At 42.9% G+C, this 15,251-nt stretch overlaps 1 protein-coding gene across 1 annotated transcript in view; it reads left to right on the top strand.

The window, feature by feature from the left end:
- BMPR2 (bone morphogenetic protein receptor type 2) overlaps window positions 1–15,251 on the top strand; it is a 156,998-nt gene that overhangs the window by 76,286 nt on the left and 65,461 nt on the right. Inside the window, exons 2-3 of the mRNA XM_053280647.1 lie at window positions 10,024–10,203; window positions 12,459–12,638. Coding sequence (XP_053136622.1) covers window positions 10,024–10,203; window positions 12,459–12,638 — 360 coding nt within the window. The remainder of the gene's footprint in view (window positions 1–10,023; window positions 10,204–12,458; window positions 12,639–15,251) is intronic.

Consider the following 15,251-nt stretch of genomic DNA (forward strand, 5'->3'; position numbering starts at 1 on the left):
TCAGGAATGGACAGGAAGTTTAACACAGCAGAACTTTTGGTTCGCAGTAGGTGGAGCCCCCAAAGCCCCAGTTCTTTTCCTGTCTTGCTTCAGAGAATAGCACGCAGAAAGAGCTCTTCAAATCGAATGCCCATTTCAGGCCTGTATGCTTTACTTGTATCAAATTCCAGGTACCCTTTTTTGTCCTAATTTGACCTTTGGATGTTGTATTTGCATTCTTTCCTTAATTTTATTTGGGAGCCCCTCTTTAGTTTTCATGGATCCTATGCAAATGGCAGAAGCCCTCATGGGCTCATTATTGGAGCCCCCACCCCTTTCGGAAGCCCCACTAATGGCTCAAACTCGAGGCCTACCGAAAGAAAGCCTCTCCTTTCCAGGCTCTTCGAACCTGGTGGTTGCTGCATATCAATCTCTTCCTCAATTTCTCCATGTAGGAAGGCAGGCTTGCGTCCAAAATGATCGCTGTGCATCTTTCCAGCTGATGCTATGCTGAGTGGTATCCTGATGGAAATGCATTTCAAGACTGGTACAAATCTCTCTTCATAGCCTTACCGTATATCTGGGGGTATTCTTTGGCTACTAGCCTTGCCTTGTAGCGCCATACATCCCCTTCTGCATCTGGTTTGATGTTGAAGGCCCACTTGCATCCTACAGTCTTTCCTCTGGCTAGTAGTTCCACAAGTATCCATGTTTTGTTTCTTGTGCAGGGATTCAATTTCTTCTTCTACAGCTTCCCCCATTTCTCAGGTTTGGAAGTTGACATTTGTTCAACATGTCACCACATGCAGGTTTCCTGTAACGCTTCACTTTGAGTCATGAGTGAGAGTCCTCTGGGTGGAGTCCCCTTGTTGAATGTCTGCATAGGCGGAACTGGGGGGTGGGGGCAGGCAGGGCACGTGCCCTAGGCGCCACTGAGGTGGGGGCCCCACGCCAGTCCCTGCCACCCCCACCCCATTGCCCACCTGCCCAGCCCCAGGGCCCCTCAGCCACTTGCCTCCAGCTCCGGCCTAGGATCGGCGAGGCCTAGGATCGGAGCAGCCGGCAAACTGCAGAGCTCTTCTCTCCCCGCCTCTCAGCTGATCGGTGGGTGGACGGGGCTTCCAGAGAGGCCTCCGAGTAGGCCTCCCTGAAGCCTGAACTCTGCAGGCCCCAGCAAGCCAGGAAGGAGGCTGGCAGAGCTCCCTGCAGCAGACCAGACCATCCAGCACAGCTTTTGCAAGGTAGGCTGTGAATTCCATTTTTTTGGTTACCCCCGTATATAGGGATCTGCTTGCCATAGGGCTTTGATATGGGTGGTGGGGCGAGACTGAGAAGTCTCTGAATATTTAATTTAAAACAGACTGAAAAATGTGCTGGCTTTAAAAACAAAAACTATCTAAGGCCTATAAGTGGCTTGTTTCATGTCAGAAAATTACAACCACTTCTGGAACAAATATTTATTCATTCATTCATTCATTCATTCATTCATTTATAAATGCACTTATGTTCAAGTTGTTTTGCAAACCAGAAGGTCTGAGTGAGAACTGTGAAGCATGTGTTGTGCTTTTATTTTATTTTTCTTGTGTGTGAACTGCTCTCCAATAACTTGCAGGGGCTTCAGGGTAAATCTGGCCAACATGTGAATGCAGCACCTCCATTCCAGAGGAGATGTGTGTTAAAGCGCTTTAAAAGCCTCGTGTGAAAAACCTCCTGGAATCAAACTTTACTGAATTTGTTCAGAATTCTGAGAAAACAAACATAGGCTCACCCTGCATGGTTGAAAGTCTCCTTTGCTAATCTGCAGTGAGGGGGCCATTTTAATAATTAGCATTGCTAGTGTGTTCTAGGCATTAAAAGTAGCACAAATATATAGTACTCAATGTATATCACTATATACTGTGAAGTGTGCATGTATGTATTCAGTGAAATCTATTTCCAGGCAGCATACTTATTTTGAAATATCAGACTTAAATCCTTGGGGGCCTGGGGTGTGTGGAGGCCCTGGACTTTGAGGGGCTGGGGGCCCATTTTAAAATCTCATCTTGGCCCATTCCAACCTTGCTATGCCCCTGGCAGTCACTACACATGGGTTTCTGCACAACACCTGCACAGAAGAAACTACGATGTAGAAAATGTGTCTCTTGTAAATTGACCCTGAATTTTCCATCCATGACTGGGATATTTGAGAGTTAGAGTCAATAATAAAAGAACAGCACACTGCTTGTGACAGGAAGGGGCAAATTACAATGATTTCTTAGTCTGGCAGGGGCTGGTTTTGGCCCTGGCAGAACTTGGCTGTCTGCTCCTGTTGCAAATGCCTCTTTCTAGAGTGGCAAACTAATGTATCCTCCTCCCTCTTGGTGTCAAAGCAAGCACTGGTGTGGTGAATGCACATATACCCCATCATGAGCCAACAGTCATCATAAGACAAAGGCTGGCAGGAATCATTCACTGGTTTATAGACCACCACCACCACCACCACCTTTTTCTTCCCCTATTTTGCTAGTGGCTATTTGGGCAGGTGATCCTCTAGGACAAAGTCATGTTTTTTAAAAAGAATGAGATGAGACAGAGAAAATGACACTTGGAATCCTCACATAACTCCTGACTGTTGTTCTAAGTCTTTTACAGAGATGGCTCATGTTTTCAGGTTTTGATCAACAACCATGTCTAGATGGTATAGTGTTCCTTTTAAGAGGGATTTCCAGATATTGTTGACTACAAGTCCCATCATTCCTGTTTGGACAGGGGCGCAATTTCAGTGCTTGCCCTAGGCGCTATTTTCCCTAGTTACGCCTCTGAATGTCTGTGAATGCCTTACTTCTCGGTTCAGACTGTGCTACACCTTCAGAATCCAGTTCTGGTTCTGTCTCTGTTTTCCTGGCTGCCATGAGATGTATGAGAGTCTGCTTACCTGCTCCCTCACCTATCTGGCTCATGGGCCCAACTTCTGGTACTTCCCCTTGATTGGTTCTTGTCTCTCACCAAAGTAAACAACTGTGCAAATTTCAATAACACCAGTTTCATCGTTGTAGGATTTCTGTCTCTTTATTTTCCCAGTACATAACTGTGGAATATTCCTTTCTTACCTTTACAATCCAGCTTGTTTCAGTTTCCTTCTGAAACATATATACATATACTTCACATCCAGTCCCTCTGGCATGCTTTAGGCTAGGCTTCTCTCCAAACCTCAGTTCAGATGGTATCTTTTCCACTGCTTTAGTTAGCTGTAAATAGCTGGCAGTCATTACTGCTTCTTCCCAAACTTATTTGCCAAACCTGCATCTTGCAGCATGCATCTGGCCATTTCTAGTAAGAGTGATTCTTCCTCTCTGCCACACCATTCTATCTAGTGGGTATGGGGGCGTGGTCTCAGGTTAAATCCCCGGTTCCTTTAAAAAAAAAAAAATTCCAAGTCACTTGACATGTAATCGCCTCCCTTGTCATTGAAATTTTTTCCTGACCAGTGCAATATACTCTTTAAACTTCAAAAACATTGTACTATTGTCTCTGAGTACAAACATAAGCAAATCTTGTATAATCATCCATTACTGTGAGAATGTAGTGATTAAAATATCTGTTTTCTCCCAACGGACCACAAACATCACTGTGAATCAACTGTAGGGGGAGTTGTGACTCCTCCTCCTCTCTTTTAGGAAAGGTAGGCCTCACAGCTTCAGCATGAAGGCAACAGTCAAATTTGGATGCAGCCTATATACATGGCTGTACCCTAAAATCTTTAATTACGTTCCCCTTCTCAAGCTCAGGGATCACTTTTATATTCAAAAGTGCTAGGCGCTAGTGCCAAAGTAGTCACATGACTTGTGATGGCACCGTTATTAGACTTGCTCTGTCTTTATAGTGTCCAATTCAAACAATATATTCTCCTTTAGAGTTACAGCCATAATCAAATTATTTTCATTTTTAATATAAAGCTGATTGTCTTCAAACGTAACTCTACTTTTCATAGTAATAAATTATTCTCAGATGATGGCATGAATAATGCATCCTTACTGGTAATAGACACACATTGTCTATCCATTACATTACAATACACTTTTGCACCGCCTCTCCCCTCAACAGAAAGGGATCTACCTTCTATGAGATAAATCGAGACTTGGTAATCCTCATCCTATTCTGTGAATAGCTTAATGTCTCTCAAGCATTTTCTGTTACTCCTGAATCGATACAGAATGCATTTTTATTGCTCCCTGTCATAATATTACAATTTTTTAGCTTGGGTCTCCCCGTTATGTTCCTAACTTATGACTATCTCTTCCCGGTATGGAATTCTGATGATCCTACAACTGGCTGTGTAATATCCACTTCCCTGGATACTGGTGGTAGGCTTTGGTATGTCCCTATGCTAAAGGATGGGCTCCGATTATGGTGGGGGGGGGGAACATTGGTCTTACCTGTGAAGGGTTCTTTTTTGCCGTAATCGGAGCCCATCCGGCCCACCTGTGATATTACACTCCTTCCATTCTTTTTTCTCACACCACCTAGAGTCTCCTTCTGATCCTGGATTCTACTTGGTTGCTCCATTTCAGGTAGCGTTAACCAACAAGCGTGTCATTTCTGGCTTCTGGGCTTCCAGGTTGTCTTCATTCCTTACAATGAGTGTACTTTTATCTCCAGTAAAAAATTTTCTCCTATAGCTCTCTATTTTCTATGGCAACTTCCGCGTGACAGTCTGGAACTGGGGTTTTGGGGCTCCACCTACTGCTAACCAAAATTTCTGCTGTGGTAACTTTCTGTCTGTTCCTGAGGCATGATGGATACACAACCCTATGGTAAAGGATGGGCTCTGATTAGGGCAGAAAAGAACCCTTCACAGGTAAGACCAATGTTTCTATCTGGCCTGCTTCATCCATCCATAGGTACAGCCACAGTCTCTCCGAGGCAGTTTCTGTGATTGCGGTGGTTGAAGAGTGTGCTGTGGAAACTAGTTCTACAAGGCTGCACCTGCTTCAGGAACCTAGTCACAAATCAGGTTCCCCACGTAATAATAGTGTTCCCATCTATCATGCAGTGGAAATTCTAAATGTCTGAATTTGCCCTAAAAATACAAGCATATTGGAGATACTGGGAAAAGAGCTTTTGTTGAGCAGAAGTTTTCCTTCCAGTCTATGCGTACAACTTTAGAATAGTTAAGATTTCATAAGGAGCAAATAATTTGCACTTAAGGGGATGTTAATGATTCTTCTCTTTCCTTTAAAGTCATCTTTAGATTTAGGACTGAATCGGCCTTTGTTACTCAAGATAGAAACAACATCCTCTCTTTGTTTCTTCAGCAGTCCAGTGCCAAGGATCAGAAAATGCAGGACAGCTGAGCTTTCCAGGAACAAAGAATCTGTTCCTGAGTATAAAACAGTGTGTATGCAACTTGCAATTATTATTCAATTCAACACATGCTAGTTGCTAACTCCTTTGTTTTCAGAGATATCTAAAAGGGTTAAAAAAGAAAGGTAACATTAGTAGCCAAGAAAATGTCTGAGCATGCTGCCTGGTAATTGCAACAAAACAGAATACAGCTTTTGCAGAATTATGTAGTAATTTTTAGGGTAGCTGAGCATTATGAGGATTCTGTGGCATGAAGAGTTCAGACAGTATAATCTTGGTATTAACAAATATCACCCCAATTGTTTGTTGTTAGACTATTGTCCTGGGCAGGGTGTGTGTAGAGAATGTTCTGCTTTATGAATGTAATGGTGATTTCTGTATCATTAAAATAAGCAGAGATGTCACAAGTAAAGTATAGGAGGCCCCAAATACCACGGGTTCAGCATTCACAGTTTCAGCTATTTGCAGCCAAGCTATATATTGATTGATTGATTAAGTGCCATCAAGTTGACCCTTAGCGACCACATAGATAAACGTTCTTCAGAATGATCTGTCTTCAACTTGGCCTTTTAGGTCTCTCAGTGGTGCATTCATTGCTGTTGTAATCAAGTCCATCCACCTTGCTGCCGGTTGTCTTCTTCTCTTTCCTTCAACTTTCCCCAGCATTATAGATTCCTCAAGGGAGCTGGGTCTTTGCATACTGAGTCCAAAGTTATGATAGTTTGAGCCTGGTCATTTGTGCCTCAGTTGAAAATTCTGGATCAGTTTGTTATGTGATCCATTTGTTTGTTTTCCTGGCTGTCCAAGGGTACCCTCAAAAGTCTTCTCCAGCACCAAAGTTCAAAAGCGTCAATATTTTTTCTGTCTTGTTTCTTCAAAGTCCAGCTTATGCATCCATAGAGTGTCACGTGAAAAACCATTGTTCAAACGATTCTAATCTTTATAGGTATAGAAACGTCATGGCATCTAAATATCCTTTCCAAGGCCTTCATTGTAGTTCTACCAAGTGCTAGTCTGCGGCGTATTTCTTGACTGCTGGATCTTTTACTGTTGACGTTTGATCCTAAAGGCAGAAGCTTTCCACCACTTCAGTGTCTTCATTATCAATTCTGGGGCTGTTTGCTGTACCCGTTGTCATTAGTTTAGTCTTCTTTACATTTAGTCATATTCTGAATCAGTTACTATCTGGTTTATACCTGGTTTCAATTATTGCAAGAGTCAATTTTGATGATTCACAATTCCTGTGACAGTGTTTCACATTTCTGGTGGCATTTTCAGTTTGGAGAGAGTTGTGGAGGCAGTGTAGAGCTATGCTGGGATGTATTTTGCAACATTTTGAGCCCTTTTTATTTTGTTTTTTTGGGGACATTTCTGGAGGAGCTGGAATACAGGTACAGTGCTGTATTCGCTTATTTCTGTCTTTTTTCTGGGTTTTTTTTTTAATGTGCTTTTAATGTACCAGGGAACCTAACCCCATCATTCCCATAGTTACAAGGTTTCATTTATCATGGTTTTGGCATTCATGGTGTTATTGGGGAATGTAACTCCCACGATATTCAAGGGCTTCGTGTATGACTTTTTAAACATGTCTGTCCTGCAGTATAATACCTAGAGATTTTATTGTGGTATTGTATAACTGCCATTGCCATACCATGGTTTTTGGTCAAACTGCTTTTTGTAGGTTTTGTATTCCTCCAAGCTGTCCCCCTGGAAAAGCCGAAACACAACTGGCATTGTTGCAATACGCATATAGATTTGGATCTGATTGTTGCCAGTACCCACTGGAAAGTGCACATGTAGAGTAATATATTTATTCTCCTCTGTATTGATTAGACGCCCCTCCCCCCTAAAGAGTTAACCGAAAGTGAACCCTGTCTTGACTGACAGACTGGTGAACTCCAGGGCTCAGCCAATCAGCACACCAGGTGGTTGGGATCTAGAGAACTGTTGGAAGGAAGAGGCAGTTCTTTCTTAGAGGAGGACATGTGTCCAGGAAGAATGGCTGCAGGAAAATGACTCTGCAGATCCTTGCAAGATAGGAGGGCAGGAAGTTTGAATTCTTGTCTGGAGTTTGGTGAATTCAAGAAACGGAAGCCTGGGCTTTGGTTTTGGGAAGTTTAGTCTAGGGAAATGTTTTAGTCAGACTTTGCATTAGAAATTATATTCCTTTTGGGTGTGTGTGTTGCATATCCCTGATACTGTTCTATTATAGTTTACCTGTAACGTAATTGAAATATGAAACACTAGCTTATGCTCCATATACCTAGGGCGTAGCAAAAGACTCTGTATGCATGCAAAGGTGCTTTTGCAGTTTTCTACATACCTGTTCTTTGCAACTGGGTAACCTAGATTTTTAAAGTGTGCTGCCCCAACATCATTTGGGGTGCTTTTGAAGTATTCTTGCAACCTACTGAGTAATTTTATCTGTAACTAAAAGATGAGTAAGTCTCAGATGGAAGCAGTCTGTAGTACTTGAATCAAACTTTTTATTTTTGTTTTTCTTTTACTAGCCTCTCAGTTGGTTTTTCACTCAGGAAAGGGGGGAGCTAAAGGGGGATTTCTCTGGTGCAAACACGTCTCCTCAGGCATTCAGCCGCTATCAGTTTTCTCAGAACGTGCTTCTTGTTTAGTAGCAAAATAAAGAGAGTTTTGCCTGGGATTCCACCCCAAGCCCAGGGAGGTTCAAGCTGTGTAATAAAGAGGGATGGTGGCGGCAGCCATTTTTTTTGAACCTACCAAAAATACAGAAGAGTATTGGGAGAAGCATAGTCATACAGCTCAGCAGATGTGATTCAGCATATCTTTCCCTCACATGAGCTTGATCTGAGACAAAGGCTATAATCCTCTACATCCTTGCTGTCGCGTGGTACTGGCACGCTCATGGCCTCCACGTATTTGCTTGGTCAGCATGGTTGCTGACCATGCAGATGGCCACTGTGCATTCGTAGAGGCCATGTGCATGCCAGCATCACACAAAGGCAGCTGGAAGATGCCCTACTGGCGCTTGGGCATAGCTGGAGGGAGTGCCGGGGTTACAAAAATGATGGGGAAAGCAGGAGGAGCAGATATGGACCTGCTTCCCTCCATATTAAAGGGGCTATGTAAGCCCTTGGTTTTAAAGGGATGTGCCTGTGATTTGGATGCCAAATAGCATTTTGGCACATCCCTAATGCTTATGATGTTCTTTCTATGTAAACCACTTTGTGAAATTTTTTGTTGAAAAGTGGTATATACATATTTGCAATAATAATTAACCTTTCATGTATACTTTTGAAAAACTAAAGCAAACTCTACACCAGAACGGCACCCTGCCACTGGAAAATGGCAGGGCACTTTTTAAAAAAAACCAAACCACATTTTTTCCCTTTTGAACGGTGTATACTACCACTGTCTAGCACTAGAATCAGAATTACTGAGTTACTTAATTATCAGGCATGAAATAAGCTTTAAAGAATGATAACAGGTCTTTATCTAGTTCATATAAAAGAGGAGGTAGAGCAGAGGAATGCAAGAGCCAGAATGTACCTTTGGAAATGAAAAGGTTGTACTTTTATGGGGAAGTGTACCCAAATCTCAATTTGGTATATTTATTCTTGGTTAATATATGTCAAACAGTTGGTTTTGTGAATAGAATATGTGTCAAGAACAGCAATAAACATATAACATATTAGATGATAAAAATATTAAAAACTCTGGCTTGTTAGTGTGTATTTCTTGCCTTCCAGAAAGTTTACGTCTTCTATTCAGTGCTAGAAAACAGCTAAATCTGGATTTAAGGCAAAAGTTAATTTAGTAAGTAGGACAATCAGTTATGAATCATTGCTTTCTAGTTGCTTTTCAAAAACTATTTTTAACTATATGTCAGTTACTGAACACTGTTTCCTAGGAGTGCAGTCCATATCTTTGAATACGCTGGAAATGTTCCAAACAGGAATTTTGCTTTGATTGATGCAGCCTGTGTAAATTATAAGAATTATAAGGACCTTTAACAGTTCTTTTCTTCTGAACAGCTTTTCTTCCATCCTAATGAAATCATTACATAGGGTTGTTATGATGAGCTGTGGCCTAATTTATCGTGTGTATCAAAAAGAAAAAATGTACAGAAATTCCTTTGAATTTCTGGGATCTTAAGATATTTTGATCTTTTAATTTTCTAGCTCAAGGGAGAGAGATGCTCCTTGGGAATACTAATTATGATGATCTAAGATTTTCAGATAATGTAGTCTTGGACTGCATGTGTTCCTGTTCATCCGGTTTCCCTTACTGAATTTTAAAAGCATCTTCATTCTCAGTACCATAAAAAAGACCAAGCTTGTGTGCTGCTGCAGGCCACTTTAAATGCTTTTCCTTTACTGTGTTACATTGTGGCTAATAGTTCTGCAAATATGAGTTTTTGGTACATTTAAGAGATATATATGACATGGTGATCACTTATGTGGTGCTGAGGAAGAGAGACTGTTCCAGCACAGCATATTCACACAAAATTAAAGTGGTAAAGAAAAATGTTGCATCAACTCAAGAATGAATTGTATTAGCTTCCAGTAGAAATCCATGATAGGGAATTTGATAGCCTTTTCCTAGATGTAAAGTTCTGAAAGATGTAAAGTTCTGAAAGACCTATTCCAATTCTGTCATTATTCCTAGATTTAAATTGCCACAGTCTGGAACTTGAGTTTGTTTTGTTTTGTTTTGTTGTTTTAGCTGCCCAGAGTGAAGAGACGTTGTGTGCTTTTAGAGACCCATACCAAATGGGTCATGATCATGGAATTAGCGAAAGTCGAATCTCTCAAGAGAATGGTACAGTTCTGTGTACAAAAGGCAGCACCTGTTATGGTCTTTGGGAGAAATCACGAGAAGGAGACATACGTCTTGTGAAACAAGGTAACATTCAGTGGTCATTTTTATGTTGTAGTTAAATGTAATCTATTTGAAGATCTTAATAGGAATTTGGCAAGATAGCAATTTTCTTGTAGTTCTTGCTCGTTTCATTTATCTCACTGAAACTTACTGATAGAACCATTTTATTAAGCTTGAACAGTCAGTATACATTGGTAGGAAACTGTATTATTGCCCAACCTACAAAAACATTGAACATCTAGAGCTGGGGTAGGCAACAGTGGCACTCCAGCTGCAGATGAACTACAACTCCCATCATCTTCCCCAGCCATAATTTATGGGAGTTGTAGTTCAACAAAAGCTGGAGTGCCAAGGTTGCCTACCCCTGATCTAGGGTAGGTGTATGCATGAACGGTTCACAGCAAACTGGTCCTCCACAAACTGCGCCAGTTTGAACAGCTCGATTACAAACTGGACTGGCCTTCAGAAAGGTTGGCCGGTCCACAATCTAACCAAATTGAGCCTGGTCCATCGTGGACCAATTCAGCAGTTCAAGGGTATTTGTAAGGGGGAATCTGCTGAGGATTCTTCTTTACAAGCAAAGCGGAATCCTTCACAAACGGCTTCTAAAGGGCGGCCTGTGTGTGTGTGTGTGTGTGTGTGTGTGTGTGTGTGTGTGTGTAACCAAGGCATCTTTAAAAGTAAGTGATAAGGTGCTTACTGGTGCTGGCGGCCTCAGCACCACTCCTCAAAGCTGCCTGGGACCGGTGTGGAGCAGTGGCCTGGAGGCCAGGTTAGTGCCGGAGCTGTGCCACTGCTCCACACTGAGCCCAGGCGACTTTGAGTGGTAATGCAGCTGCTGCCACCAGTAAGCACCTTATCACTTACTTTTAAAGGTGCCTTGGTTCCACCCTGTCCTCCACCGGCCGCCCTTTAGAAGTCTTTTGTGAAGGATTCCTCTTTGATTGTAAAGGGCAGTCCTCATCGGATTCCCCTTTACAAGTAACTTTACATAGCCCCTCGATCTGCTGAACCGGACCGGCCAGTCAGTTTGACTGAACTGTGAAAAACAGTGTCCACGCGTACCCCTAATCTAGAGGATAGTTCTGCGTAAATAGGTTTACAGGTGATCAGCACTCTGATTAATCATCTGTGGACTTCATTCTCATTGTAGCTAGTCTATGTGGACTAGCAGGATTGAGTGGGACACAGAGTTGCCAAAACAGAGACAAAACAGAGACAAAAAGGAGCATCACTGTATTTAGGATACATTTGCACCTTTGCACTTCCTGTGTGCTGGCTACCATCACTCATTGGAACAATATATGTGTTCTCAGTTCAGTCTGCAGTGAAATAATAGAATAAGCAGCTTTTAAACAAAAATATCCTCAGATTAACATACTACCTTTTCTTATGAAGGACTTTCAAAGGATTGCCCCAGTGCAGACACAACACGACTCAATTGTCTAACCCCTTGCCTCTCATGTAGGCATTCCCCCAGCCCTCCAGTTTTAGAGTGAACTGTGGTTAGTGTTATAGATGCACCAATGCAAATGGTATTGGTAACCATAGTTAATTTGCAAACATGTTTTTAACAGAATGATGCAGACTGTAGTTTGGTGCTGTGGTTAGCATTAACACTGGTTGGCATTACATCTGCACCATAGTTAGCTGTGAAACAGAAAGGATAGATCAGAGGGAATGCTCATCTGCCCATCTGAGGGTTGGGGAGCATGAATATCCACAGGGTCCTCCACAAAACCTAATTACTGTATGTCTGCTCCAGGCAATAATGTCTTCAGGCATGCTTTGGAGAAACTTAAAGTAAAGGTAAAGTGTGCTGTCAAGTCGATTTGGACTCCTGGCATCCACAGAGCTTTGTGGTTTTCTGTGGTAGAATACAGTAGGAGTTTACCATTGCCTCCTCACCACTGCTTGAGGCAGTTTGCAGGTGCTGCCTTAATGCTAATAAGCGCCTGTTGGTTTATTTTTAATGGCACCTCTTGCTGCCACTGCCCCCACCCCCCAGCACTGCCCTCACTGGCCGCTACTGCTTGCCCATCTTAAAAGGCAGACAGGCTTGTGTGGAGGAGAGGCATTCACAGAATTAAGAATGAAATCAGTTCATGTATATGTCAAAATAGGACCAATGAGTTCATGTCTCTGTTGTAGTTACAGAATAAAGAATCAGATGAGCATTTGAAATTGAGGAGCAAAACAGACAGAACATTTGACAAGCTAAATATAGTACCATGCATAAAACTGACCTAGTGCTATTTCATTTGCTGCTTTCCCCCCAGGATGCTGGTCTCATATAGGAGACCCCCAAGAATGTCACTCTGAGGAATGCATTGTAACCAACCCTCCTTCTTCAGCTCAGAATGGAACATATCGTTTCTGCTGCTGCAACACTGACCTGTGCAATGTCAACTTCACAGAAAACTTTCCACCACCAAATCCTACGTATGCTCCACCTCCCAGTGAGTTGGCACACACTCCTCGGGCTGTGTAATAATGATGACTTAAGAATAATAGAAAGAGTATTGGTACTGATAGAATCTACTAGCTATGGACCTGGGCTTTACATGAGACATTAGACCAGTGTTCTTCATTGTAGAATGAAGCCAATGATGGCTCCCATCAACCCTAAGTGTGACACCCTGACTAACTGTTTGTTGGCCCTGTGTGAAGCTTCAGCAAAGCTGAATACTCTGTACAGTCCCTCTGGCATCATGTGCAGATGACCGTTTCCACTGTGCAGTGCTGCACTTTACTCAGTGCTGGAGGCTCCTGTAAGAGAAACAAAGCCCTGTACCATCTTGGAAGGCGTGCACAGAGTCCTAGAAAGTGTAGCCCTTCCTAACACTTTCCCCATGGAGCTCTTAGGAGAGGCTCTGTCTCTTAGTGGGCCACTCCCACACCAAAAATAATGCAGTACTGTCCAGTTGGAAATGGTTTTCATATTGAAATTGTTTGGCCAAAGTGGCTCCCACTTGAAAAATAGCGAAGATCGCTGCATTAGACCATGCTATTATATTAATGTGCAAGTTATCTATTACATTATATATCTAGCCCTAAAAGAATTTAGGCCTCACTTTTTGTTCCAGTATACTTTGTAAGCATAGAAATGTAAGAAAGCTACTATGTGATCTAGACCCTGTGACTAATGATCATCCCATTTAAAAATGCATAGTTGTGTAGATCTTGCAACCTGGTTGCACTTAACTGTTTTAATGAAGGCTGCATGCTGTTAGAATTAGGGATGTGCAAAACGTTTCGGGCACAGATCGATCTGTGCCCAAAATGAGCAATTTCGGGTGATTCGGGGCCGAACCGAATCACCCCCGATGCCCCCCGATATTTTTCATGCCTGAGCCGAATCACCCCTGATTCGTGCCCGAAAAATTCGGGTGATTCGGGATGGCGTCTCTTTGAATTTCCCGCCCTTTTGCCTCCATTGATTTGAATGCAAAAAGGTCTGATGTGACGTCAGCTCGAATTTCGGGTCCCAGGGGGAAAATAGTGGGGTGGGGTGGTAGTGCCTAATGGGTGGAGGCTACCACCCCAATTGCAGGGGAATTGGGCAAAGGGCTGATTTTGGGGGAATTTTTGAAGTTTTAGTGTCTTTGGGGCAGATCGGGGGCATAGCGTGGGATCTGGGCAAAAAGAGTGGGGTGGGGTGGTAGTGCCTAATGGGAGGAGGCTACCACCCCAATTTCAGAGTGATTGGGCAGAGGGCTGATTTCTGGGGAATTGTTGAAGTTTTCGCGTCTTTAAGGTTTTTCTCCATCAAGAAGCATGGAGGTGTTAGCAAATGTATAGCTTCACGTCAGGGGCAAAGGGGTGGCCTAGAGCAGTGTGGGGTTGGTGGTAGTGCCAGGTAGGGGCAAGGAAGCTACCTGAATTTTTTCAAAGGATTTGGGCAGAGGGCTGATTTTTGGGGAATTGTTGAAGTTTACGCGTCTTTAAGGTTTTTCCTCATAAAGTATAATAATGGAGCTTTCAGCAGCCCCATAAGTGCACTTGGGGTGTGCTGGGGTGGCCCAGAGTGAGTGGTGGTGTAGTGCACATAGGGTGCCAACCACCCCCATGGGTTTCTAACCCATGGGGTACAGGATTCTGTTGTTTCTGAGGTATTCTGAGTGTGGATTCTGTGATAGCAAATGAGATTTTCAATGAAACACCATGAATCCACTCTAATTTGCTATCATAGAACCCCAAAAATCAGCCCTCTGCCCAATCACTGAAATTGGGGTGGTAGCCTCCACCCATTAGGCACTACCACTCCACCCCACTCTTTTTGCCCAGATCCCACGCTATGCCCCAGAACTGCCCCAAAGACACTAAAACTTTAAAAATTCCCCAAAAATCAGCCCTTTGCCCAATCCCCCTGAAATTTGGGTGGTAGCCTCCACCCATTGGGCACTACCACCCCACCCCACTATTTTGCCCCTGGGACCCGTTTTTCTAACTTGAATCGATTCGGATTCGGATTTAATCCGAATCCGAACCGAATCAGGGGTGATTTGGGTAGCCCATATTCGGGCACAGAACAGAACAGGGGTGATTCGGTTCGGGTCCTGAACCGAATAACCGAAAACCTGAATTGCACACCCCTAGTTAGAATGTGTGCTATGACTATTTTTAAAATTGTAAGCCACATTGAGATCTCTTTTGGTGGAGCGGCGGGGCAACAGAATCCAATAATACTTCCTCTCACTTGGACTGTTAGAATGCAGTGGAGGGTTGATTTCTTACAACTGCAAGAAAAGTGTGGCTGGGGTTTGGGCCCGGTGCTCATTTCCCTCTGTTGGGGAGAAGTGAGAGCTGAGACATTCCTCCACCACCTCTGGTCCTCCAGATGAAAGCACCTTAGATAAGCAGTAACTACAGCAGTGAGTTGGTTCCACACATTCTTTCATTAAGTCAGTCGTGGATTGGCCCATTGTAAGAACATAGATAATGTGCAACTAGTTGCAGAAAAGCAACAATGAAATTGGAAAGTTGCAAGTAGAGGAAAACCTTTGGAGTATCATGAAATGTCTGAAAGGCTTTTTTTTTTTTAAAGCAGTCTCATACTTGCCTCTATTAGC

This window comes from Hemicordylus capensis, chromosome 1 (assembly GCF_027244095.1).
Source record: "Hemicordylus capensis ecotype Gifberg chromosome 1, rHemCap1.1.pri, whole genome shotgun sequence".
NCBI classification, from domain to species: domain Eukaryota; kingdom Metazoa; phylum Chordata; class Lepidosauria; order Squamata; family Cordylidae; genus Hemicordylus; species Hemicordylus capensis.